The sequence below is a fragment of the Camarhynchus parvulus genome, chromosome 21 (genome assembly GCF_901933205.1).
Source record: "Camarhynchus parvulus chromosome 21, STF_HiC, whole genome shotgun sequence".
NCBI lineage: Eukaryota > Metazoa > Chordata > Aves > Passeriformes > Thraupidae > Camarhynchus > Camarhynchus parvulus.
The window spans coordinates 4907839-4934851 of NC_044591.1; the positions used below are offsets into that span (position 1 = coordinate 4907839).

General features: G+C 47.5%; 1 protein-coding gene across 4 annotated transcripts in view; it reads right to left on the minus strand.

Annotated features, from left to right (window-relative positions):
• PRDM16 (PR/SET domain 16) overlaps nucleotides 1–27013 on the minus strand; it is a 303917-nt gene that overhangs the window by 21996 nt on the left and 254908 nt on the right. For 3 of the 4 annotated variants that reach the window (XM_030963621.1, XM_030963617.1, XM_030963620.1), the window contains 6 exons: nucleotides 20295–20397; nucleotides 14642–14840; nucleotides 9397–9544; nucleotides 8418–8571; nucleotides 3673–5074; nucleotides 90–177 (listed from right to left, as the gene is read on the minus strand). In XM_030963621.1, coding sequence (XP_030819481.1) covers nucleotides 90–177; nucleotides 3673–5074; nucleotides 8418–8571; nucleotides 9397–9544; nucleotides 14642–14840; nucleotides 20295–20313 — 2010 coding nt within the window. In that variant the 5' untranslated portion in view covers nucleotides 20314–20397. The remainder of the gene's footprint in view (nucleotides 1–89; nucleotides 178–3672; nucleotides 5075–8417; nucleotides 8572–9396; nucleotides 9545–14641; nucleotides 14841–20294; nucleotides 20398–27013) is intronic. The other variant, XM_030963618.1, reaches the window with a different exon arrangement.

Sequence of the window (27013 nt, forward strand, 5' to 3'; positions counted from 1 at the left end):
TGAGGAGGAGCCTGATCCCAGTGATCCCAGTGATCCCAGTGTGTAGCAGCTCCACCCCAGCATTCCATCAGCAGCGTCACTGCTTTTACCTGGGGGTGAAAAAGCAGCGGGGAGGGTCGCAGGTACTTCTCCTTGAGGGCACCCACGGGGTCTGTCACCTTCCGCTTCTCCACCCTGCTGGACAACAACACAGAGGGTTACATACCCCACAGGCAGCCCCACACAGCCACGCTGGGCTGAAATTACACACAGGGTTATTCTCTTACTCACACAAATGTCTTCCACCCCCTTCTCCTGGACACTACCGATTCTGATGCACAATTGCGCCACAGAAAGCTCTGGAGACAACATGAACACCAATCCTCTCCTTTGGGCAGTAATTTTTTTAGCCTTCAGGCTGATGACTAAGAAAACATTTTGCTCCTGCTCTGCTGCAGTGGTTTGTAAACCTCTGCTGTTGTGAAAGGTCATGGAAAACCTTGCATTTAGAGCAAAACTGTCTGAGCAGGAGAAGCTCTAGGGTCCACAGCAGGCAGCCCCCGCATGGAAAAAAATAAAAAATTGTCTTTGAGAGTTTGCATTTATCTGAAGAGTTAACACTGGGCCAGACTCTGCAGCCCCAAGCGTGCTGAAATCATTAGGTGTTTCATATTTGTTTCCTCCCTCGCAGCTGAGACATAATTTGCATTGAGTTTCTTTGGCAAGCCCGTGTGAACAACGATTTAAAAAGTGAGGGACTGGTGGGAGCATTCTGAAGTGGCTCAGAAACCTGAGTTCTTCTGATATCACCTTGGCCCACTCAAATATTTTGTGTTTAAGCATCTGAGATGCAGAAATGACCCTAAAGTGAGGCTCCCATTTTTGAAAATATTGGCTTTGCTTCCACAAAATATTCTACTTGCAGGGAAATGGAGGTGTGGAATCACAAAAAAGACAAACTGAGATGTTCTCTAAGGGAAAAAAAGTGTTGAGGAAGTAACTCCAACAAACACAGCTGCATCTTTAAACGGTTGGAATTGAGTCCATCCAGCTAAACCAGCAGAAATCCAAGAGTAAGAGTGATTTTAACTACATTAGTCTAGCATAAATTGAGAGTAAATTATTTTTGCTGCATTTCAGCTGATTGGTGTGTGGATCAAATTACCAAAGAGTTTAAAGAAGAGCCCTGCCGAGTGCAGTCAGCGAACTGTGCTTAATCTGCATTTAATTCTTCTTGGGTAGAGGGAAAAGAGAGGAGCTGGATTGGAAACACAGCCAGAATTAGGGGGCTTTGGAAGGTACGTGCTTTTATGGGTCTGAGTTGCCAGAAAAACCAAAGAATAAGTAAAAATTTGCCCCCTGAGCCCCTCTGACCAGCCCAGCTTTGCTCTGCATAAAGGAACATCCCTGATCCCAGCAGAGCCATCTGGGGAGAGCCCTGCCTGCTCCGTGTGCGTAAAACCTGGTGAATTGACAGCATTTCCCCAGCTCTGCCATCTCCCAGCCCCAGGAATGGAAACACAAGGTCCAAACGTCCCCGTCAGAGCCGAATTCCGCAGCGCCTGGAGGATTAAGCCGATGGTTTCAGCCCAGTGCCTGAGAACGTCACCCCCACGGGCTGAGCTAAAAACTGCCCCATTTCAGACTGTCTGGCCGCATTAAATTATATCACCAGGAGAAAATGTCAAGGATTTAAGTGGCCTTTGGGAGAAAAAAAAACGAAGGAGCCAAATGATGTGAGAGAGTCTGATAAAGGGAAGTTTAGAAACAAAATATTTCCATATTTTTCAAGCTGGGACTTGGAAGCTGGGCTGTTTCGCTCATTACATCAGAAGTCTGATTCGCAAGCAACGCCACCGCTGACTTTCTATTTTAACACATGACTAAAACTATGTGCATCCCATGGAATGCAACAAACGATGCCCCCATCCTTCACTTCCATCTGTCTTCTGGGCCTTTACGGTTTTCCCGAGGCCGCTGTTTTAATTGGCAGCGGCTTTTCCAAGCCGTGTTATTTCAGCATTCCTGCTCAGAATGCCCAGAGGTGGCAGGACCCTACAAGGATTCTTTTGCCTTTCCATCCTATTTATTGATTTGTTTTTTCCCCTCCCCCCGGAGTACTTTTTACGAACGCTGTTCACACCATGCCTGATTTCTCCAGGAGGAGAAGGCCACGGTGGGTGCCAGGCAGGACACGGCACCTCCTGAGCTGGGAGGTGTCCCCATCCCAGATGGCACGGTGTGGGCACATCACCCCCATGAGCTGGCAGAGCCAGAGTCACTCATTTAGCCAGCAGTGAGGGCTCACTAATCCTCATCCCAGCCGACAGCTCCTTGGCCTGGCCAGACACTGACATCACTTTTTCCCACAGTTATCAGCCCGGCGGTGATGTCTGGGCTGTCGTGGTGCTCACAGCCCTCTGAGTGCCCATCCTGCCGTCACACCACGGTGGCTCTGAGGATTTCCAGTGCCAGAGGTGAGGCAGATCCTGCAGGGGAATAGCCAGTAGCCTTCCAGCAGGCTGGGCACAGCAAGGATCACCAGGCATTCAACACAAGGAGTGCAAGGACAAAGCATTCACCTCCATGAACTGAATCCAGGAGTGCTGCAGGACAAGCACACGTATCCAGATGGATGCTGTGGAGCATTTAGACATGGTAATGGCTAATTTAGATGTGTTAATGTCTAAATCAAACTGGTTCAGGACATGCCTTTTCACTGGACTTTGCTAAAATTAAACATGCCATGTCCATCTTATCCAAAGGCAATGCCTGGATGGGTAACACACAAATTTACTGTTACCCTCACCACAAAGTTATAATAGTTTCCTTTGAGAACAGGTTTTATAAAAAGCTCTCAAGCAACAAGAGGCCAAAGTCTTCCCTTTTTGCTTCCTCCTGAACTGATTCCTTCTGGAAGTTGAGCTGACATTTGGATAACTTCACCCAGCCTGCTCTACACACGCCTTCCATGTTCAGCTCATTCTGACGTAACGCATCAGGCCCTCCTCAGAACCATCTGTTCAAGTGACACCAGAAAGGCCTTGTTATCTCCCAAGAAAGATAAATCTGTGAGAAATCTATCTGGGAGAGATCTGGGTAGTAACACGCTACCATGTGTTTACACAGTACTTGTTACTCCAAGAGTAACATGTTTCGGCAGGTTGGGTCTGCACCAGCAGCTCCTCCGAACAGAAAAAAACCCAAGAAATGGCATTAGAAAGGAAAAGGCAGGGAGGGAGAAAGAAAGGTGAAGTGGCTCACAAAAGGCCCTCGAGTCAGTCAGTGGGAGAGCTGCATTTCCAGGCTCCCAGGGCTCCTGACTCATTCCCAAGCCATGAGAGCCCAGGGCTCCAAGGCAATCTGAACTCTGCATTCTTATCGAATCAAACCTCTGGAATTTCTCCAGCAGAAGTGCCATCTTAGCGATGGCTCATGGGAGAGTCCTTAAATAGGTCAAGATTCTTCTTTATCAAAATAAGGATGTGCTCTTTACACACTGATTATGAGGGCTCCTTGCAATTACTCAGGCCTTTCCATTCAGGAAATTCAGTGTGTCGAGAAGTACAAACAACAACAGGAGATGCTCAACTGTTCTTCCCAACCAACCTGCATCCTCCCCTGCCTCAGGGTGTGGTGTCAGCTGGAAAAGGAGCTGGTTAGGGAAGGGCTTAAGGCAGGGTATGTTAATACCTGTAGATGGGGTCCATGAAAAAGGGCGATGGCTTAGCGTAGTGCAGGGAAGGCTGCTGAGGCAGCTGGGACTGGGAAATCTTAGGTAAGACCTCACTTGCCATCAGCTTCCTCTCCCCATAAATGTGGTTTTTCCGTGGCTCTCTCCCTCCGTTCTGGCTGGCTCGGATGCGGTTGCCAATGCTCAGATCCAGTGGCTGCTCCTCCCCTGAGGACGGGGCTGGGAGGACCTTGGGGGGCGGCAGGATTGGCTTAATCTCTTTTGGCTTCGTGGTGAGATCGAAGGGGGACTCTGAGCTGGTGCCACCGACTTTGTGGAGGTCCCTGGGTGACTTTGGTTCTGCCTTGACCAGCAAGTTGTGATTGAGGCTCCGCTCCGTGAAAGGGTAGAGGGAGTGGGGGAAATTGGGGAGGAACTGGAAGGGGAACATGGAATGATACGGGAGCGAACCCATCTTTTTCTCCTGCATGCCCATAAAGCCAGGCCCAAAATACTTCTCTGCGATGGAGGCGATAGCTTTAATGGAGTCATTGGCAGCGCCCGTGGTGGGCAGCAGGTGCTCCTCGGGGGGAGGAAAGAAGGAATGCTGAGAATAGAAGAGAGGGATCTCGCTCGTGGTGTTGGTGGAGCTGGCAGACACCGAGCTGCTGACAAAATCTGGCTTGGTCTCCATTTGTTTGCTCTTGTCTTTTGTTTTGTCCCTGTCACTCTCCGCGTCACTGTCCAGGTCAGAGCCCGTGCCGGTCGTGGTGTCCAGATCCGTGCCTGTGGTCGTATTGACGTCCTCAAAGTCACTGCCATCGGACATGTCACTGTTCCTGGCTTTTAGCTTCTCCAGGTAGGAGTTTTCCAGGCTGCTTTCACATTTCTCCTCCCCTGAAGGAGCCTGGTTGCTGTTGCTCACTGCGGAGATCAGGGGCAACGCCGGGTTCCCGAGGGGGCTGGGGAGCTTGGCATCCGGAGTGTGGTTGAGGGGACTTTTGAGCAGCTGTGTGGGCGGTAACAAGGGGGGCCTGGGGTACAGAGAAGGTGGAAAAATCCCCGGGAATCCCGGGGTGAGGGCAGGGAATGCTGGAGGTGCTGGCGAGAACGGGAGCCCGCCGGGGTGCGGGCGGGATGGGAAATACTCATTAAAGCCCAGGCTGGCGTGGTTGAGGTTGGGAGAGGGCTTGGATTTGTCCATGATGGAGGTGGGCGTGAGGGGGAGGCCGGGGGCGAAGATGCCGGCGGGGCTGTAATGGTTCTTGCCCTCGCAGAAGCGCCGGTGCTTGTTGAGGGAGGAGGTAGTGCTGAACATCTGCCCGCAGTCCTTGCACTTGATCTGGGTGCGGCAGTCCGCGTGCATCCGCTTGTGGCGGCACAGGTTGGAGAACTGCGTGTAGGATTTGTGACAGACCTCACCTAAAGCGTCAACAGGAACGAACAACAAAAGCCATATGAAATTAACAGGAAAATTAGGCTGCGATTCGCCATGGGATTCACCAGCCCGCCCCCGCACCACCCTGTCTGCTCCATCCCTGGGATCTCCCAACCCCAAAGAGCAGTGGAACATCACCGCCTCTCCCTTTGGATGAAACCCATCCTGGAGAATCTCTCAACCCACAGAAATCTGAGGGGATGTGCTAGCTCTGCTCAAAGTCTGGGGGAATTTTCAGGGAAGATTATCATGGAATCACAGAATGGTTTGGTTGGGAGGGGAATAAAGCCCATCTCATCCCATCCCCTGCCATGGGCAAGGACATCTTCCACTATCCCAGATTGCTCAAAACCCTGTCCAACCTGGCCTTGGACATTTCCAGGGATCCAGGGGCAGCCACAGCTTCTCTGGACAGCCTGTGCCAGGGCCTTGCCACCCTCACAGGGAAGAATTCTTCTGTATATCCAACTTAAATTCAAATTTCAATCCCCTGCCAGTTAGGCCTGGCTTCTGCCAGGACTGGGATCTCTTTTTTTAATCCTTTAAATCAGTTCCAACACCCCTGCCCCACATCAGCATTTTCTCTAACAATCTGTAAATACCAAGCTTTCAAAACACGGATTTTTATGACCCCTTTTTCACCTCCAGACTTGCTGCTGTGGAAGAAACGGGGCAAAGCGAGACAGAAATCCCACCCCAAAACTTTTCTACACATCAAAACCGAGTGACTTTTTATTATCTGGTGCCTCTTTCAACATGGGAATATATGTGGTGGTGAGTTAGCACACTCCTTCCCCCGGGGAAATGCTGTTATCACCCTTTTGTGAGCAGGGAAACTGAGACAAAGCAGGGGAAGGACGTTGTTTGGGCTTGCACAGGCAAGGACATGAATCCAAGTTCTGACACTCCAGCTCAGGGACTGCTCAGTGCTCCTTCCCTCCCCACAGCTTTACTGATAGGTGCATGTGAGCATGATTTTCCCTGTATTTTCCCCTAAATCTTTAGGATTTACTTCAGTGCTTGAATATTGAATGATTGGTGGGAGAGTGTTTCACTAGCAGCTCTGAAAACACAATAATATAATAAATTCCAATTGAAATTCAAAGCAGAGACGGATAAAATTCAATGAATTTGACATTTCAGTTCAGATGAGCACCCCAAAATCCAAAGGAGTGTCACTGAAGGCTCTGGTTTCTGACTGCACTGTAAAACCAGGCTGCACTGTCTTCTCCCCAGAGTATTTAATTGTTTGGCCCTGACACAGCCCAGAGCTGCAGGGAAACACAAACAGGACAAGAAAGTCATCACAAGAGTTTGGATGTTTGAGCCAATCCTAATTTTTGGATTGTTTGGATTATTATTGAGCCAATGCTAATAATTTTAAAATCTCAGATCAAGTCTCCTGAACTGCTCTTAGTGCATACACAGAGTTTAATGGCTGTTGTAAGTATTATTTCAGCTACTTGCAAAGAAAAGGTTTATTTGGCTTTTTTACCCCATTTTAAAAGGTTTTCTTGAAAAATATCCAAACAGAGCTCTTAAAAGAAGAACTACTGAATTTCTTTTCCATGAAAATCCAGCACTACTGAATTTTATTTCCATGATAATCTCTTAAATACAACAATCTCTGCTTTTTTTTTTTCTTTTTCCAAGGGAATCAGTAATCACCATCCCTGGAATTGCTTGAAAAACCTGTGGATGTGGCACTTAGGAATGTGGTTTAGTGGTGAGCACAGGAGTGCTGTGTAAGGATTGGACTTGATGATCTCAGAGGCCTTTCCCAACTGTAACCATTCTATGATTCCAGAATTCTTCCATTTTTCATCCCAGGAGTTTTTGTTAGATATATAAATACTGCACAAAATTCCCTAAAGAGAAGTGCTAGAGATCTGAGAGCTCACATCAGCCTTCTAGAATAAGGAAAACTGGAAATTTTCTGTTAAATCTCCAGTTATCCAATGATTTAGTAATTCCACGTGGAACGACCTCTTTTGCCCTCCTGATTCCTGCAGTTATAAAGTCACAGGTTTGGGGTCTTTTGAAAGCCAAATATAATATTGTAAAAAAATTAAACACAAACACACTTAGACCCCTTTTCTTCCACTGAGCAGGGAAAAAACAAGAACCAACTTCCTGGTGAATCCTGCAATGTGGATTTGAAGCTGTTAATGGATTTCACATTGATGGACAAAACAACCTGACACATCTGTCCAGGCAGGATCCCTCTGCAGTTGTTCCACACTCTGATTTGCTCTGACAACTCCCTAATTCTGATGAGGTGAGAGTGAGGAGATTATGAGGAGAAATCCCTCATCTCCCTGCAGCAATCCTGGGAGTCAAATTATCCCTTTCATGTGCCCAGTGAAAGATTGCAGCAAAATGAGCGAGAGGAGCGTTTCTTCTTCCTCTGCTGACACCCAGCTGATTATCTCAGGACACTGATTACCTCGGGACATTAATGAAATGAGTCTCCCAGGATATTTCTCCATGCTGTTCCCATTATTCCAACAGGGGAAAAAAGGCAGTGGGTTCAGTGGCTTCCCTACCGTAACATCAAAGCCTGGAATCAAACCCAGATCCCGGCCCGCGCCTGAGCAACGTGTTCTGAAGTGTCAGGAAGTGATCCCTAAAGTTCCTGGAGCTTTGTTGTGACACCATCCACCTCCCTGCACAGTTATCCAAACCCAGTGGGTGCTGTGTCAATTAAAAAAAATATACAGCCCTGGGAATGACAAGGACTGAGATGGGTGGCTCTCCAGGGAAAATGCCCTTCTGGAAATATCCCACCAAGGAGAGCACTGAGGACACAGTTCATCTGCTGTTTATTTGGCTCCCAGCATTATCTAGATGAAACAGGCAGTAAATAAAGAAGAAAAAACTTTCTTTTTTGGAAAAAAACACCTTCTCATCTCTGTGATTATTCCAAACTCTTTACAACGGCTCCAGGATTTGAGGCACCCTGTAAAACATTTCGATCAGGCTGTGCCAGCTATTTATTTATGTCACCAACAGGAACATTCGAAAGCGATTAAGGCAAAAAAAAAAAAAAAAAAAGACGAGAGAAAGAAAAGATATGAGAAAATGAGAAAATGGCATCGCCGTGACCGCTGAGAGACTCAGCTTTTAACTTGTCAAGAAAGTCAAAAACTGCCACGAATGTTTACTGAAAAAACAGGGGAGCATGCAAAAAAAAAAAAAAAAAAAAAAAAAAGAAAAATTCATCTTGCGCTCTGAGCTATAAAATTACAGCGGCCGGGGATGAGAGGGCTGGGGGGGCCCCTGCAGGATCCCTGCAATTACAGGCTGGTGATGGCCGTGACAACTTACATATGAAAGGTTTGACAGTGCTGTGGATGTGCTTGTGCTGCTTGAGGCCCGAGGAGGTGGCGAAGGTCTTGCCGCAGTCGGGGCAGGCGTGGGCCCGCGCGCCCACGTGCTGCGAGCGGATGTGCCGCTGGAGGTTGCTGGGGTCCGTAAACACCTGCGGGGAAAAACGCCTTCAGGAGGGGGGAAAAGCACGAGGAGAAGAGCATGCATGTGGAAAGTTTTTTTTGTTTTGGTTTTTTTTTGGTTTTTTTTAGGGCTTTTTTGGTGCTGCTCGTGGTTTGAGGGGTGCGGGCTGGACAGGTGAGGAGAGGTCAGGAAAGAGCTCTGTTCGTGCCCTGCCAGGCTGTGGTACCTCTCTGAGTGTGTGGTGCTCATGGTTGGATAGGTCTGTGCATGTCCTCAAGTGTGGGTTGCTCATGGTTGGACAGGTCTGTGGCACCTCTTCGAGTGCTCATGGTTGGACAGGTCTGTGGCATCTCCCTGTGTGGTGCTCATGGTTGGATAGGTCTGTGCATGTCCTCAAGTGTGTGGTGCTCATGGTTGGACAGGTCTGTGGCACCTCCCTGAGTCCTGAGTATGTGGTGCTCATTGCTGGCATGAGGTGCTCATGATGCACCTTCTTGAGTGCTCATGGATGGATAGGTCTGTGGCACCTCCTCAAGTGTGTAGTGTTCGTGGTTGGACAGGTCTGTGACACCTCCCTGAGTCTTGAGTGTGTGCTCTTCATGGTTGGACAGGTCTGTGGCACTTCCTCGAGTGTTCATGGTCCCAGGTGAATTCCCCCAATGGACATTGTGTCCTGCATCCCCAAATCCCAGTGCCCTCCCCCAGGTTATTCCCACAATGGACACTGTGTCCTGCACCCTCTTCCCCAAATCCCAGTGAATCCCCAATGGACACTGTGCCCTGCACCCTTTTCCCCAAATCTCAGCACCCTCCCCCAGGTGAATCCCCCAGGCTGACCATGTTCTCACTGTACCTTTACACAGTTTTCACATTCAAACCGTTTCCCACTGTCGTGAGACATTTGGTGACGAATCAGGTTGGATTTCCAGTTGAAAGCCTTGGGACACTGGTCACACTTGTACTCCCTCTCCTCGGTGTGGATCACCATGTGCTGCTCCAGGCTGGCAAAGAGACACAGGCTGAGCTTCAGACCACCCAAAGCAGGCACTGAGGCAGGTCTGAGACCCAGACACGTGACAGAGAGGCTGACAGAGAACCAGCTGTGGGGCCTGGGGGTTTCCCAGTTTCTGGGTGCCTCAGAGCAGGAAGGGAGCAGCTCATAAAATTCACAGAATTACTAGACTGGGAGAGATCTTCATGATCATCGAGTCCAACCCAGCCCCAGCCCCTCAACTAAACCCTGGCACCCAGTGCCACATCCAGGCTTTGTTAAACACACCCAGGGATGGTGACTGCACCACCTCCCTGGGCAGCCATTCCAGAACTTTATCACCCTTTCTGTAAAAAACTTTTCCCTAATATCCAAGCTATATTTCCCTTGGTGGAACTTAAGGCTGTGTCCTCTGGTTCCTCTGGTTCTCAGATCCCTGAGGAGGGAAATGGGCACTTTTTGTGGCATCCCCCTGAGGAAAGAAAAGATTTGCTACTGCTGAGCCTCTCATGTGTCCATTTTCATAGGCAGCAGGCCCACGGCTTCCCAGAACACAGGGACTCACCGTTGGGAAGAAACATGATAAGGTGCAAACACGTTTCACTTCTAAATGTCAGACATCTTTGATTACTTCACTCAGCAATTTCACCTTCTGCCAACTGGCAGCGTCTCCAGACCGGGGGGATGATGGCAATCCCCAGTGGCTGCTGGCACAGGGCCACGGCAGGGGTGGCTCCTGGTGATCCAGTGCCCTCCCTGTGCCATGGGAAACCTGCACCTCCCTGCCCAGGAATCCTGCACCTCTCAGACATTAAATCCTGCACCTCCTTGCCCAGGAATTCTGCACATCTCAAACCTTAAATCCTGCACGTCCTTGCCCAGGAATTCTGCACATCTCGTGTTGGGAATCCTGCACCTCTCAGACATTAAATCCTGCACCTCTCATGTTGGGAATCCTGCACCACTCAGACATTAAATCCCACACCTCTCAGGCCAGGAATCATGTTGGGAGTCCTGCACATCTCAGACCTTAAATCCAGCATCTCCCTGCCCAGGAATCCTGCATCTCTTATGCTGGGAATCCTGCACATCCCAGGCCAGGAATCCTGCATCTCCCTTCCCAGGAATCCTGCGCCTCTCATGCTGGGAATCCTGCACCATTCAGACATTAAATCCTGCATCTCCTTGCCCAGGAATCCTGCACCTCTCAGGCCAGGAATCCTGCACATCTCAGTCTTGGAATCCTGCATGTCTCAGCCAGAAAATCTGCATAATTCAGACCTTAAACCCTGTACCTCTCGGACATTAAATCTTGTATCTGTGAGGCCAGAAATCCAGCACATCCCAGGCCAGGAATCCTGATTGTCCTATGGTGGGAATCCTGCATATCTCAGGCCTTAAATCCTGCACATCTCAGACCAGGAATCCTGCATATCTCAGGCCAGAAATCCTGTACATCTCAGACCAGGAATCCTGCATATCTCAGACCAGGAATTCTGCACATCTCAGACCAGGAATTCTGCACCTCTCAGGCCAGAAATCCTGCACATTTCAGGCTGAGAATCCTGCACTTCTCAGCCATAAATCCTGCCACATTTCAGGCCAGGAATCATGCACATCTCATGCCAGCCCTGAGAAACAAGGGAAGGAAATCTGCATCCTTTCCTTCCTTTGGGGCAGGTTAACAGGAGTTACAAACACAGCTCTTTCTGTGAGTTCTAAAAAAAAAACCCAGTTCACATGGAATTTGCTCTTGCCTGACACCTGTACACATGGACATTAAACCATTCCTACAGAACTTTAAAGCATGGCTGTATTTTTAGAGAAACATTAAAGCTGAACACTACTGGAAAATCCTGCCAGTCTTCAGGGAAGATATTCCCTGGGCATTTTTGGCAAGTTCAGGATCCCAGAAATCATGTCAGCCTTGGTCATTCAACACCCAAAATCCCTCCCTTGGAGCACCAGCCCTAATCCCAGACAGATAATTCATATTCATGGGCATGCCCCTCATAAACTGCCAACCACTGGTTTGAAAGCAGCAATATTCATTTTGCTCAAGAAAAGCTGCTCTTAAAATGACCGGATTTTTAACACACACAAAGTAACACAAAATTTTCATATGCACATCCAAAAATACGCTCCTGTTAATTGTGATTTATGAGTTTATTTTGAGCAAATATGGACAAGCTAATATGCTGTTCAGAGGCAAGTACCTACTGGGATTAGCAAAACATTTATTTATTTAGTCAGCTGCTAAATGCTCAATTTCAGGTCCCCAGTGGCATCCTTGATTTCATCTGTATTAACTTTGAAAAATTCTAAGACCATCCAGGCACTCTGAGAGGGTTTTTTTTTTGGTTTTTAGCGACTTTAAACTTGGCAGATTGATGGGGGAGACACTGATGTGGACATTTTCTCCCCACCCCACCAATCCACCAACATGTCAAAGGCTGAACGAGGATGCTGCTGACTCTCTTTTCCCTTGTCAAAAAATAAAAATAAAAATAAAATCAACTTTATATTACTTCTCCCAAAATATTGGGTCTAAAAGGCAAAAACCCCAAGGCCACAGTGCCAGCTCAGACCCCTAGGGAGCCAGGAATACACAGAGGGTACAAATAGGATGTAAAACACATTTCAAAGGTTATTTCCTAGTTAACATAAATATTACTTATTCCTAGTTAACATAAAAGTTAGTTATTTCCTAATTAACATAAAAATTAGTTATTCCTAGTTAACATAAAAGTTAGAGAGTGATGGAAGCTAAAGAAGAGAGTTCCTGATACCAATGGGTAAAAGAATTGGAATTTTTACTAAAATCCATAATATTGAAAACATTTGAAGGAAGTCTTGTCTTAAAGGAAGGAAGGGAGAGAAGAGAGCTCCCGACAGCAATGGATTAAAAAAATTGGAATTTTTACTGAAATCCATAATATTGAAAACATTTGAAGGAAGTTCTCCTTGTCTTGTCAGTTAAACAAAAAAAGAAGAAAATTGCAGCTTCTTATTTCTAATGAGAGTACCCAATTAGAGCCACAAGGTGAGGATTAAAAAAAACCACACTGGGCTAAGAGGATCCCACACAGGAATCCCAGGATCCATCCCAGTTTCTACAACTCCCAAGCTCTTTTCCATGCAGATACAGGGAATGCTCTGCAGCCTTCACCTTTCTCTGCATCTTTTAAAATAGATTTATTCCCCCCCTCACTTCCTCACCCAGATCAAAGAGCTGAAAGTATCGATGTAATTAAGTTCAAAGTGACAAATGCAGGTTTTTAAATGTTAAGCTGAAGCGAAACAGGGGCTTTAACCTCGAGGTTTTTGCTGTGCTCAGGCAGAACCTGACAGGGGATTGCCAGGTCTCACAGTTTTATAAGAAATTTTGTGGTGCACGGGGTTTGTCCACCCAAGAAGGCAAAAGAAATGAGTATGTGAGAACTTCAGCCTCCGGTAAACACAGAGAACTCTGCTTTTATAGAATTTTATAAAGGTTTTTATCAAGGCTTAGGATGCAAATAAACACAATCTTAAATTGATTTTAAAAACCCCTCAACTTTTAAAGCTGGCTCCTAATATTTAACTATCCAAGTCTCACTTTGCCAATGAATTAGAGAGCTCCAAGATTGTGGTAGTAATGAAATGCAGCTTTAATACAGCATTCTGCTTAAAAAAAAATCAGATTTTAAGTTAAAACCTGAGTTAAAATATTTTCCCTTTTAAAGAGAAGTTTAATTCTTATTTACAGTTGCCATATAATCATAATAATAACTGAATAATTGTTGCAAATTAAAGAATGAGCAGGAGTTATCCAGCTTCCAATCTTCTTTTTTTTTCCTTTTCACATTTCTGTCACAGGAACATTTGGTGGACACAAAGAAAATTAAAAATTTGATTGGGATAGAGTTTTTTAATTGTTCCTCCCTGATCAAATAGGAGCTCGTGGCCATATCACGAGTTCTTGGGGCATTGACACCTCTTTAAACCCACTCATCTCAAATGACCAAGAATTCAATTTAAAAGAAGCCTTCATGCACATGCTGACTGAACTGATATTGGTGGTTTTTTCCTTCAGAACAAGAGAGAAGATGGTGGAAAGATCCACTCAAGGCTCTCAGAAAAGAAACCCTTAAACTTCCCACCAACAACCCTCGGATGCTTTTACCAACGGGCAATGAAAAGCACAAGTCTGTGAAATCAAGGTGGAATAAAACTGCCAAACAGCTACAGAGGCCCCAAAGTGAGCATTCCTAAATCTTGTAGGGAAAGGGGAGGTTCTAGGGAGAAAGGAAAGGTTGGTCCCAAAAGAACATTCCTAAAGTCTATGGAGGAAGGAAAGGTTCATCCCAGAAAGAACATTCTGAAATGCTATGGAGGAAGGAAAGGTTTATCCCAAAAAAAACATTCCTAAAGCTTATGGAGGAAGGAAAGGTTGATCCCAAAAGGAGCATTCTGAAGTTCTATGGAGGAAGGAAAGGTGTCTATTGGGAAATGACAGGTTTATCCCAAAAGGAACATTCCTAAAGCCTATCGAGAAAGGAAAAGCGTCCATGTGGAAATTACAGGTTTATCCCAAAAAGAGCATTCTAAAATTCTATGGAGAAAGGGAAGGTTTATTCCAGAAAGAACATTCTGAAATGCTATGAAGGAAAGGTTTCTATGGAGGAAAGAAAGGCTTATCTCAAAAAGAACATTCCTAAAGCCTATGGAAGAGGGAAAGGTTTCTATGGAAAGAGGGAAGGTTTCTATGGAGGAAGAAAAGGTTTCTACAGAGGAAGGAAAGGTTTTTATGGGGAAAGGAAAGGTTTTTGTGGAAAGAGGGAAGGTTTCTATGGGGAAAGGAAAGGCTTCTACGGAAAAAGGAAAGGTTCCTATGGAGGAAGAAAAGGTTTTTATGGAGGAAGAAAAGGTTTCTATGGGGAGAAGCAATGTTTCTATGGGGAAAGAAAAGGTTTCTATGAAGGAAGGAAAGGTTTTTATGGGGAAAGGAAAGGTTTCTACAGCGGAAGGAAAGGTTGATCCCTTCAATCCTCCCCACCGCCCATCATCCCCCTTTGCCCAGGATGGAGAGGGGAGGCCAGAGGAGGGTCTGGCTGTCAGTGGGTACCTGTATTTATTGGGGAACATCCTCTCACAGTCCTTGCACTCGTAGACCTGTCCATCTCCAAGGCCTTCCTGCTTGATGTCGTCGCTGAGGCTCTCGTAGAGGGCCCCCACGGCCCCACAGCCGTACTTCTTGTGGCGCCGCAGGTCCAGCTTGGACTGGAACAGCTCATCACAGTCCTCGCAGCGGAACGAGGGCTCCTCTGCAACACACACAGCAGCCCATGGTCAGCCCTGCCCCAGGAAACACAACCAGGGAGCAGGCAAAGCTCCCCCAGTCCAGCAAACAAACAAACAAAGAGCGAATTTGCAAGTGCGAGGGGAGAGAACCCAAGGGAGGCTGTGCCAGCAGCTGCTTTCACTTTAAGCATTAAGAGGAAAAAAAAAAAATCAGATCACACAACCACAGGAGATCTTGTTTTCTTTGTGTCTTGGCCTCTGCTGAGATGGAGAGACCTGCAGGGATTGGGAGACACACAAAACTCTGGGCTCGTTCCGGGGTGCTGCGCTTGTCTGCAAGGAGGGCGTTTGAAATTATGAACGAGTTTTCCTCAGAAGGGGCTGCCAGGGAAAAAGGAACAAGCCAGGCTCGTATAAACACAGATAGTGAGAAAAGCAAACTGCCACTGCACAAACCTGGAGAAGCTTCTTTCTAAGAAATTGTCTGTCTAATGTTTTCCTCTCAATTTTCCACTGCAAGAGCTCAGGGCTCCATCAGCCCGAGGAGTCCCAGCCCAGAGCACCATGGAAGGAAGAGCAGGGAGCCAAAGGCTTTGTTGCTGTGCTCATTGCTTTTTTATTTTTTTCCCTTTATTTTTTTTTTTTTGAAAAAGTTCTAATGCACATAATAAATTACTGTAGTCAAGGTCAAACAAATTAAAAAGAGGGCAGCTATTATTAAGTTTACAAGGCAGCATCCTGACCATGGTGCCAAGCCAAACAATCAGCTCAGAGCTGTAAATTTTCCAGGAGAACAAGCTCTGTGAGGGAGTCGGGATAGCTCTGGGTTTCTCCACCCTGGAACAGAAGCTTTCCAGCCCCCTGTGAGTCACTGGAGCCACGTTTCCCTGTCCTCCCCTACCCTCTTCCTCCACGCTCTGAGGTTCTCTTGTTCTGATAGCTGCACTCCCAGAGGGAGCAGCCTGTGGTGATGCATTATCTCTGAGGGAGGAGTGGGAATATTCTGAGAGCTGCAGCCAAGGGTGATGCTGAGCTGGAGCTGATCCATTCCCTGCTCTGCACCCCATTCCCTGGGGTGGGATGTGGCCATGCTCACGCTCTTGGGGTAAAATCTTCAACCCCTTTGCTTCAAAGTGTCCTCTTTGCACTTGTTTACACCAAATTTTGCACAACTGCAAGCACTTAGGCTGAGCTTTAAGGCCTGGAACAGTGTTTTATATAAATCGGAGTTAATTTTGTTATGAGTGTGACAGGAGTGGAACCACGGGCAGTGTCACACACAGAGACCTCTGTGCTCCCACCTGGGCACTCACCTCACATCTCCCTTTTCTCTGCTTAAACCTGAGTTTCAAACTGAGCAAGGCAAGGTCCCAGAGGCTGCTGCAGCAGCGATGTGGGCAGAGGAAACCCTCTGCACCCTCTGCACCCTCTGCACACCTACACGGAAAGTATCGACGCGGGGAAAATCAAACCCCCTGAAAAAGAAAGTCTCACCAAAACTCAGCCAGCACAGCCTGGCTGAGCCAGGGGGCTGAGCCACCCTTGATATTTGATGGAATGACTGGCAAATGAAAAATATCCCCTGTGGTAATTGGAGAGAAGCAGAATTAAATGTAGGTGGGACTTCAGAAGTGTCATTGCAGTAAAAATACTGGGGTTTGTACATTGGGTGATGTGGAGAAACATCTCTCAGTACTGATTGATTTTTTTTCCTGAATAATAGAACTTGATATGCAACTTGACTCTTACAGAACCAAGGAGCTCTGATTTTGGGGTTGGGCAGAGGTTTTAGCATCCCTGCCCAGGGCTGCCACAGCCACCCACACCCACAAGGATGATCCCACAGGGCTGCAGCATCTGCTCAGCTCACAACAGAGGGGGGCAAAAAGAAATAAAGTCCAGCCAGGCAACAAAGGGATTTTGGCTAAAAAAGAAGACCCGAGGGAAGAAAATCCCCAATTTTGCTCATTTTGAGGGTTTATACACTCTGAGATTGCTGGCAGCAGCCTCACCATGGGGCTGGTCAGGCCCTGCTCTGCTCCTCAGAGAAATTCTCTTTATTGCATTTTGTAGAGCAGGACCAATGTGTATCTCATGTGTTTCATGTCCCTGGGGAGGGAAACCTGGAAATCAGGACACCAATAACAGCAGAATGGAGAGGCTACCATCGAAATAATCCAAACTACTTTTTATGAGAGAAAAGAAGAAAAAAGTGTAGCACCAAACCCCAGAGACATGGAACTTCTCTGGTGAGGTGTTTCTCCGCCTCAGAGCCAACATTTCCCCTCTTTGCTCTCTTGTAAATGCAGCAGTGCCTTAACCAGGAAGGAATTTTTGGAGGAGTGACTGAAATCCTCCAGGCTGGGAAGCCCCAGGTCCCTTCACCTCTTAACAAGCTCCTACCAAACTCCCAGCGTCCCTCAAGCTCCACCTGGCAAATCCCCAGACCTGAAAACACTTGGAATGGAGGAAACAGAATTTTTTTTCCCTTTCCTTTCTTTTGACCTCAGAGACAACGCAACAAAATTCCTTCCACAAATCCAGGTGGAATTCTTCCTGCTCCAGTTTGAGATTTACATGATTAATTGCAGCTTATTTCACCCAAACTCTCCTGTAAGAAGCAGAAATCCTCTCTGGGTTTGGAAAAGCAGCCATGGAGAGTAATTTCCTCCATACCTGGTTGAAGCTGGATAAACTTCCTCCCCTTCCCTGCTCTTACCACTGACAATGACACATTTTTGTCCTTTCTGTGAGCTTACAGAGCAGGGAAAGAGGTGAAATATCTTAATTGCCTCAAGAATATTTTAGAAAAGAGATTTAGCTTCTCATTCTCCCGGTCCTTTGCCATATCTCCCCCAAATCACACAGAATCCAAGAGGACATCACACACAGCAGCTTTTCCACAGGTGGAAAAGATGGAGGAGAGGAAAAGCAGTTCCTGTGCTTCAGAGTATCTGGGTTTGGACAAAGAAATTTGTATTGAAAGGAGGCTTAGAGAGCTGACAAAAATACGATTAAAAGCCTTGTAGCCACGTGTTCTTCATGTTGCCACTGGTTGTAAATCCTGTTTTGATGCTCAGACAGGGTAAAGAGAGTAAAACCAGATCAGGGGGGAGGGCAGCTGTGGATGCCCCTGGATCCCTGGAAGTGCCCAAGGCCAGGCTGGAGGGCACTGGGGCAGCCTGGCACAGTGGAAGGTGTCCCTGCCATGGCAGGGGGTGGCATAAAATCATCCTTCAGCTCCCAAACCATTCCATGCTAACTGCTCCAAATCCATCCCCCATTCCTCTGGCATTCCCAGCAAATCCCAAACCAGACTCCTCAACAAACACCCTGCAGGGGAAGGACCTGAGCCTGGCTTAGGACCAGACCATGCCCTGCAAAACTGAAACCTAAACCAGCTCAGGGCTGAGCTGAGACCCGGTGTGATTCTGTGTCTGTATCTCACACCCACTTTGTAGGCTCCAGGTTCATTCAACTGTTCCTTTTTTTTTTTTTTTTTCCTGCCTGTAAGTACCAAAAAATAAAAAGGTCACCCTTCAAAGCACGTTCTCATTAAAGTTTCCCCCCTTTTTTTTTTTTTCCACAAAAATACTGCCCTTCACAAAGGGAACTGTGTGACAGGGAGAAGGGGCTGCAAAGAAAAGAGCAGCCCCAGTCACACCGAAATTGCTGCCTGTTCTCTGTGTCGTGTTTGTCAAATCTGTGGTTGTATGTGCCTATCTGAAGTTCCATCAGCAACACTCAGGACAAAGCAGGAATGTAACAGAAAAATAAATCAGTGCCTAATAGCTTTCAGAGAAACCAAGGGGAACACAATTATGTGGCATCTACATGCTAATCTACCAGACTCGAATCTCAAAGGAGTTCAAGTGCCCTACTCAAAATTCCTGCAGTGATAAGGGGTCTGCTGTGTTTGGCTGGGGTTGGGAGGAAAGATTTTTATGATAATTATCTTTGTGTGGAACGATTTTGCATTTTCTCTCCTGTTAATTCCAAAGTGAGCTGGGGGTGCGAGGCAGCAGGAAGATAGCCCTGCTGAAAAGTAAAAAGTATTAAGGAGTCAAATATTGAATGTTGGCCTGGCATAATTTGACAGCAATTATGCAGCAAAAGCACTAGACACCGTTACCAGGAAGATCCAGATAAATGTTCCATAATGACAGAGATGGAAAACAAGGAGCACTTTTTGCTTGTTCACATAAAAGCCTGCTAGAAACTGAAATGCAGAACAGCGGTGAGTTTTCATTCAGATTTCTCCTTGACATCAAAAAAAAAAAAAAAAAAAGGTGCAGAAATTATTCATCTCTGTGTGTTGGTCTTGAGAAAATCATTAACTTTTTTTGGGGGGAGAGAGAAGTGAAAAAATGGTTCCAAACTTGATATGAGTGAGGCAGCAAATATCACACTTCACCCCCAGCCCTTCAGCAAACAAACTTCCAGCAGCACAAATCCCCAAACTATCCCATTTTCCTGAAATATTGGAAACTGATTGTGCAGGATTTTACTGCAAATTTGCATCAGAAATTATACTTACGTATAGGTGAAAAAAAAAAAGTATCGTGGGGTGCACTGAGAGAACTCAAATTTTATAAATTAATTTTATAGACCAATATTTCCAGATAATTAATTTTATAGAGCAACATTTCCAGAGCAACATTTAAAAAACTAGTTTAAAACCACTAGTTTTTAAATGAGAATTTACCAGTATTTATAGAAATTATTTATAGAGTATTTATAGAAATAAACCATGGAATAATGATGCTGGGCACATCCTTCCCGGTTTTCCTCAGAGGTCACCTCCTTGCACAGCATCTGTAGTGTCAGAGTCCTGGATGAATGTGGGGAAAAGCATCCTGAGAGAGGAGAACCAGTGCTGGGAGCACTCTGAGATTTCCAGAACACTCCATGTGTGTGCCCTGCTACCTGCTCACAGCTGCTGCAGAGAAAGATGAGGTGTCTTTATTTGCAGCAATGATAATTTTAGTGATGACCCTCCCACCCCCTGCCTGGACCCCTCTTTTCCAGATTCCCTAAATCCCTGCAGGCTGGTGTTCACCAAGAGGGATGTTTTCCATCCTTGGGATGGTTTGGCCATTTTTATTACACCCAAAAGCACCTGGGGATGGAAAAGGCACCTCTGATCATACCCAAACCCACAAGGAGAAGAAAATGAGGCTGATAAATGGAAAAAGGCACCTCTGATCATACCCAAACCCACAAGGAGAAGGAAATGAGGCTGATAAATGGAAAAGGCACCTCTGATCATACCCAAACCCACAAAGAGAAGGAACTGAGGCTGATAAAAACTCGGTGCTGTGGACTGAGCTTCTCTCACCAGGAAAAGAGTGAAGATGAGCACAAAATCCATTCAGAGACAGAAGGGCAGGTCCTGGCTTGGGTTTTTTTCAGGTTTTGTCCCAGCCCTGGCCTGGCTGAGGGTGCAGAGAGGAGCAGAAGCTCCTGGGGAGCCTTACCTTCCATGCTGGGTGCCATGTTCCCCAGGGAATAACCTCCTTCCTTCAGACACACCAGGAGCTCTTCCCCCGGCTCGATCTCTTTAATAACTTTATAATAGACCTGGGAATCACAAACAGAACACACAGGGTAAATATGCAAAGGCTTGTGGTTTATGTTTTAATCAATAATCCAAATTAATTTCATCAATAGGGGAGGCTGTCCCTTGATTTGGGATAATTGCTGCTCAGAGCTCATTTTCCTGCCTTTATTTGACGCTCTTTGGGTGTCAGAGTTTCACAGGGTTTGGGCAATATAAAAATATTTTGGGCAACAAAATATCTCTCCAATTACAACAAATTATCTCTCCCTCAAATTACAACAAATCTTCCCGTTTTTCTCCTGTCCTCCTATGAGCTCAGTGTCTTTGTCACAGTGAAGATTGAACTGATGGAATGGTCATGTTTAAAGCTCTGCTCTCTGAGCCAGAATTGGCCTCATGGTTAGAGCTGAATTATCACATCTCCACAGAACGATTTTGTTGATTATTCTCCCCGACAGCCTAGACCTGACTCCTAAACACACATATGAACTACTCCAGGTGAGCAGTTTGCCCACATTCTGAGCTAAAATTAAAAATAAAATAAAATAAAATAAACCAGCCTAGACCTGACCCCTAAACACAAACATGAACCACTCCGGGTCAGCTGTTTGCCCACAGTCTGTGCTCATTTCTGGGGATTCCACTGCAAAATAAAAAGTTGTCTAAAATTTCCCTTTTTCTCATTGTCTTTTTCGTTTGCGCTTCAGTGCTCCTCTCTGCTTGTTCCACAAAAAAAACGTTTCCCAGGACCAAACCACAGTGAACTTAAGGGGAAAAGTGCCTGAAAAAAACCCCAAAAAGCAGTGAGCCCAGAGCTCAGGACTGACTTGGAAAAACAGGACTTGGGATGGGCCAAGCTAAGAGAAAAAAATAAAATAAAGTAGAATAAAATAAAACATAAAATATAAAATATAAAATATAAAATATAAAATATAAAATATAAAATATAAAATATAAAATATAAAATATAAAATATAAAATATAAAATAAAAAATATAAAAATATAAAAATTAATATAAAATAAAATAAAATAAAATAAAATAAAATAAAATAAAATAAAATAAAATAAAATAAAATAAAATAAAATAAAATAAAATAAGCCAGCCTAGACCTGACCCCTAAACACAGACATGAACCACTCCAGATGAGCAGTTTGCCCACATTCTGAGCTCCTGTCTGAGCACAGACCTGGACCTTCCACAATGCCCTGAGCACAGCTGTGTTCACCTCCTGGACCTTTGTCACTGCACCAGGAGAAAACCCCAGCACAGAAACAGGACCCAGACGGGGGCAGAGCCCACTGCCCTCATCCTCACTGTCCCACCCCAAACCCCACAGACACCAGGACAGGGGTCCAGGGACAGCTGGGTCCCACCTGAGCCTCTTTCCCTGCCCTGCACCTGCTCCAGGAGCTCTTTTGTCCCGAGGAGATTCAGTGTCCTCCAGATGTTACCCAGATTTTTGGAGTACACTGGACCCTAACACAATACCCTGGTAATTTTTATTACTTTCCAGGTTTTTTTAGCACTGCGTTTAACAGCAATCCAAGAAACTCTTTTTCAGTGTGTAAACCGCATTTCATCCAGAACAATTCCCAAAAATTTACTGCTACTCTGCCTCTGCCAGCCTGTGTTTATGGGGAAGGAACACACACAGCTCCCGAATTCCCGCCTGCCTTGCGTTAATTGTGTCACCACCGCGCTTTTCTCTTCCCAGAGTCCCTTTCCCTCCCTCCTGGCACGGATCGCGGGGCTTTGGCAGATCCCGGCCCGGCGGGAGCAGCGGCTGCCCGGGATGCTCCCGAGATTGTCCTCCCGGAGCTGCGGCTGCGGGGAGATGTGATGGCAGCGACAGGGATGGGATCGCAGGGACAGGGATGGGATCGCAGGGATGGGATTGCAGGGACAGGGATGGGATTGCAGGGACAGGGATGGGATTGCAGGGACAGGGATGGGATCGCAGGGATGGGATTGCAGGGATAGGGATGGGATCGCAGGGATGGGATTGCAGGGACAGGGATGGGATTGCAGGGACAGGGATGGGATTGCAGGGACAGGGATGGGATTGCAGGGACAGGGATGGGATTGCAGGGACAGGAGGCTGCAGGGACACGGGACATCCCTCCAAGAACTGCAGGGACACGGGAAACCGCCCCTAGAGCTGCAGGGACAGGGGACATCGTTCCCAGAATTCCAGGAACTCGGGAAACCCATCCCAGAGCTGTAGGGACACGGGAAACCCATCCCAGAGCTGTAGGGACGCGGGACACCGCTGCCAGAGCTGTGGGGACAGGGGACATCCTTCCCAGAGCTGCAGGGACACAGGACATCGTTCCCAGAGCTGTAGGAACAAGGGGACATCTCTCCAAGAGGGACAGGGACAGGGGACACTGCTCACTGAGCTGCAGGGACGCGGGACATCCTTCCCAGAGCTGCAAGGACAGGGGACATCCCTCCAAAAGCTGCAGAGACATGGGACATCCTTCCCAGAGCAACAGGGACAGGGGACACCACTGCCAGAGCTGCAGGGACACGGGACATCCCTCCAAGAGCTGCAGGGACACGGGACATCCTTCCCAGAATTTCAGGGACAAGCGACATCGCTCCCAGAATTTCAGGGACACGGGACATCGCTCCCAGAGCCACCACGCCGTGCGGCGGGGACCGTGGGGCGCTGTTGCCGCTCAGAACTTTCCCTTCCACACCGAGCTCAGCACGCTCCCGATCGATCAGCCCGCGTTCCACCGAGCACCAGGACGGCCCGGCCCGCCATCCGACCCGGTCCCTGCGCTGGTTCCCGGTCCCGGTTCCGCCCGCAGCTCCACGAGCGTAGCCGTTCTCCATCCCTCGGGATAATTACGATCCCCATCCCTCGGGATAATTAGCTCGCCCCGCCGCCCCCGCCGCTGCCCGATCCCGCTCCGGCGGGGAAGGCCGAGGGCTCTCAGCAGCCGTACCGAGGCTCTCCCCTCTTCCCGGGACACACCGGGGAAAAGTTGCCGGTGGGGCTCTCCCGCAGCTGCCGGGACCGGGAGCGGGATGGGGATGGGGATGGGGATGGGGATGGGGATGGGGATTGGGATGGAGATGGGGATTGGGATGGGGATTTGGATTGGGATGGGGATCGGGATGGGGAATCGGACGGGGATTGGGACGGGGATGGGGATCGGGGCCCGGAGCGCGGCCCCTGCCCGCCCCAGCAGGTGGCAGACGCCGCCCGCCACCGGCCCCGCCGCCGCCGCGGGATCCCCGCCGGTGCCTCGGAGCCGGTGCCGGGCAGTGCGAACGGAGCGGGCCGGGCCGGGCCGGGTTCCCCTGACCTGCTCGCTCCTGTCCCGCGGCCGCTGCGCTCCTCCGGTGCCGGCGGCCGGGCCGGCCGGGGGGAGGGCAGGGAAGGGAAGAGGAGGGAACGGGAGGGGAGGGAAGGGAAGGGAAGAAGGGCAGCGGGGCCGTGTCTGTGCAGAAGCTCCAAGGCCGGGGCAGACGGAGGCACAGCCGTCCCCACGAACGGGGGGTTGCGGGGCGGCCCTTGCGGCGAGCTGCGGTACTCAGTGCTGTGACACGGCCCTTACCGGGGGTACAGCCCTAACCGGGAGCTCCGGTACTCAGTGCTGTGACACGGCCCTTACCGGGGGTACAGCCCTCACTGAGCATCCCGCAGAGCTCTAACCGAGTGCTCTGATACATCCCTTACCAAGCAGCCGGTACAGCCCCAACCGGGAGCTCTGGTACAGCCCTAACCGAGTGCTGTGATACAGCCTTTACCGGGGCACAGCCCTAACTAAGAAAAAGCTCCCGGTAAAGGAGAGCTTTTAAAACAGGGCTCACGGTAAAGAGTTTTAAAAACCCAGTACAGCCTTTACTGGGAGCTCCGGTACCGAGCGCTGTGACACGGCTCTTACCGGAGGTACAGCCCTTACCGAGCACCCAGTACAGCTTTTATCGGGGGATCCGGTACAGCCCTAACCGAGTGCTGTGACACAGCCCTTACCGGGGTTACAGCCCTCACTGAGCACTCGGTACAGCCCTACCCGGGAGCTCCCGTGCATCCCTAACCGAGCACCCGGTGCATCCCTAACCGAGCACTCTGCCCAGCCCTTTTCGGGAGCTCCGGTGCATCCCGTCCCTCCCCGGCCATGCCGTGCTGACACCTCCCCGCAGCCCCAGTGCGAACTCACTGAGCTCTGAACTCACCCGAGCTCCGGCCCCCAGCACTGCCCGGGCAGCTCTCGCTGGGAGCTTCAAAGCAGGGATGGTCACAAACACAAAGATTTGGGATGGGACATGAAATCCCACTGCTGATAAAATACCCCAGACTGCCCAGACAGCCGTCCCTGTGCTGCCAGGATCCTGCTGTAATCCCACCCCTGGTTTCTGTCGCTTTGCAAACAGTTCTCCAAATGCAGGCACATCTGTCCTCACCCAGCTGGGAGTCCAAAAATGGGAGCTGGTGCTGTGGGCAGGATCTGGGATCTCCCTGGGTCTGGTCAGCTCCAAAATCCCAGGTGGAAACCCCGAGCAGCACCAGGCCGGCACAGGACACACACCTGTGCACAGGTGAGAGCAGAGCTGAGACCCCTGGGGAGTTCATTTCTGGGGATTCCACTGCAAAATAAAAATAGTCTAAAATTTCCCTTTCCTCATTATGTTTTTAATTTGCACTTCAGCGCTCCTCCCTGCTTGTTCTACAAAAAAAAAAGCTTTTCCCAGGACCAAACCACAGTGAACTCAAGGGGAAAGGTGACTGAAAAAACCCCAAAAGGCAGCCAAGGAGTGAGCCCAGAGCTCAGGACTGACTGGGAAAAACAGGAGTTGGGATGGGCCAAGCTAAGAGAAAAAATAAGATAAGATAAATTTAAAAAGAAAAGAAAAAAAAGAAATAAAATAAAAAAGAAAAGAAATAAAAAGAAATAAAAAGAAATAAAAAGAAATGAAATAAAAAGAAATAAAAAGAAATAAAATGAAATTAAATAAAAAGAAATAAAAAGAAATAAAAAGAAATAAAATAAAATAAAATAAAATAAAATAAAATAAAATAAAATAAAATAAAATAAAATAAAATAAAATAAAATAAAATTGCTTTCAACAGACTTGTAGCTGGCAACCTAAACCAGCACTAAAACACCAGCTGTGGTTTAAAAGGTCCTTAAGGTTCAGAGATAGTCACAAATTTTACAGGGAAAAATCCTTCAGAATGGTCCTGCCAAGGGCTGACACTGCCCTGGTCTCACCCTTTAGTTCCTTTTCCTCTCCTGTTTGTCTCAGAATAAAGTAGCTCCTTGTATTTCAAAACATCTCCTGCAGCCCTTCCAGAAAATAGGACAGGCTCCTTTAATGATCAAGGAAAAGCTGGATTCTGCTGGAGTCACATTAATTTCATTGAACATTTCATTATGGTAATTAACTTCATCTTTCAGTCATGGTACTGATGGTCCGGGCTCATCAAAGCCTTTTTTATTTGTCGTGCACTGAAAAAGCTCAGATTTACTAATCCAGCAGAAGATTTACATTCACATATCAATTCTGTTTGTTTATAGAAAAGTTCCACACTTGATCATTTCGTGCTTCCCACCACAGTATGGGCAGCTCTCCAAATTACCAGTTTTGTTTGACACGAAATAGTTAACAGGATAAGTTGGGTTTGGTGGTACTGAGCATATTCCTTTTCTTGATTTTTATCAAAATTATTCTGGGCACGGGGTGTTGAAGAAAGAAAAAATAAAAGGAAAGAAAGAAAAAAGCAAAGAAACAAAAAAAAACCCCTCAAGAAACCCAACACCCCCAAAAAATAAACTAACAACCAAAACAAACAAAAAACCAAATAAACAAACAAGCAAAAAGGGAAAGTAGAAATAACCTGGAGGAATTCTGTGCCAGCCTGGGTTGACACAGGGATCTGCTGTGGATGTGAACTTGGGGCAGCAGAAATCAGGCTCTGGCTAATTTTGCTGCTAAAACAGAATAATCTAGTACAATCACTGAAATATCGTCCCTGCAGAACCACAACAACCACACTTTGGGGTTTGTCTCACTCAGAGCCCAGCATCATCTCATCTTTCCACAGAAAAAACCAGTTCTGGAGCCTGGGAATGAAGTTGAACCATTCCCAGAGTCACGGCAAGGGATGGAGATGGAGCACGGTGAGAGGGAAAAGCCCATCCCAGAATTACCTCATTAATCAGGATCCTTCCTAAGAACCAGCCCCATTTCCCTGCTGCAGGGATTTTTTTTATCTGAGCTTCCACACGTTTGTATTTCAGGGGGAAAAGAGCATTAAAAGGGGAGAAAGGAGCTGCTGTGTCCACCTAAAATCAAAAATCCACCCACAGACACATCAGAGCAGCAGAGGGGCTCAAAAACTAAAAAAACAGCCTGAAAAAAAGGTTCTTTGTGTCCTTGTCTCACCAATAATTCACTCCACGGGCAGCCCAGTGAGGATCTGTCCCTCCTACTCCCTCAGACCTGTCCGTCTGTCCAGCTCTGGACAGGGAAAATTTGCCCTTGGGAATGTCCAGCCAGGACAGGGCTGCACGTTTTGCTTTTTTTCCCGTGTTTTCCTCCTTTGGAATTGCCTCCTCTTTGTTTCTACCCAGCCACATTGCTGCTGATTTCCTCTTTTTAAGGCTCTTGGTGATGT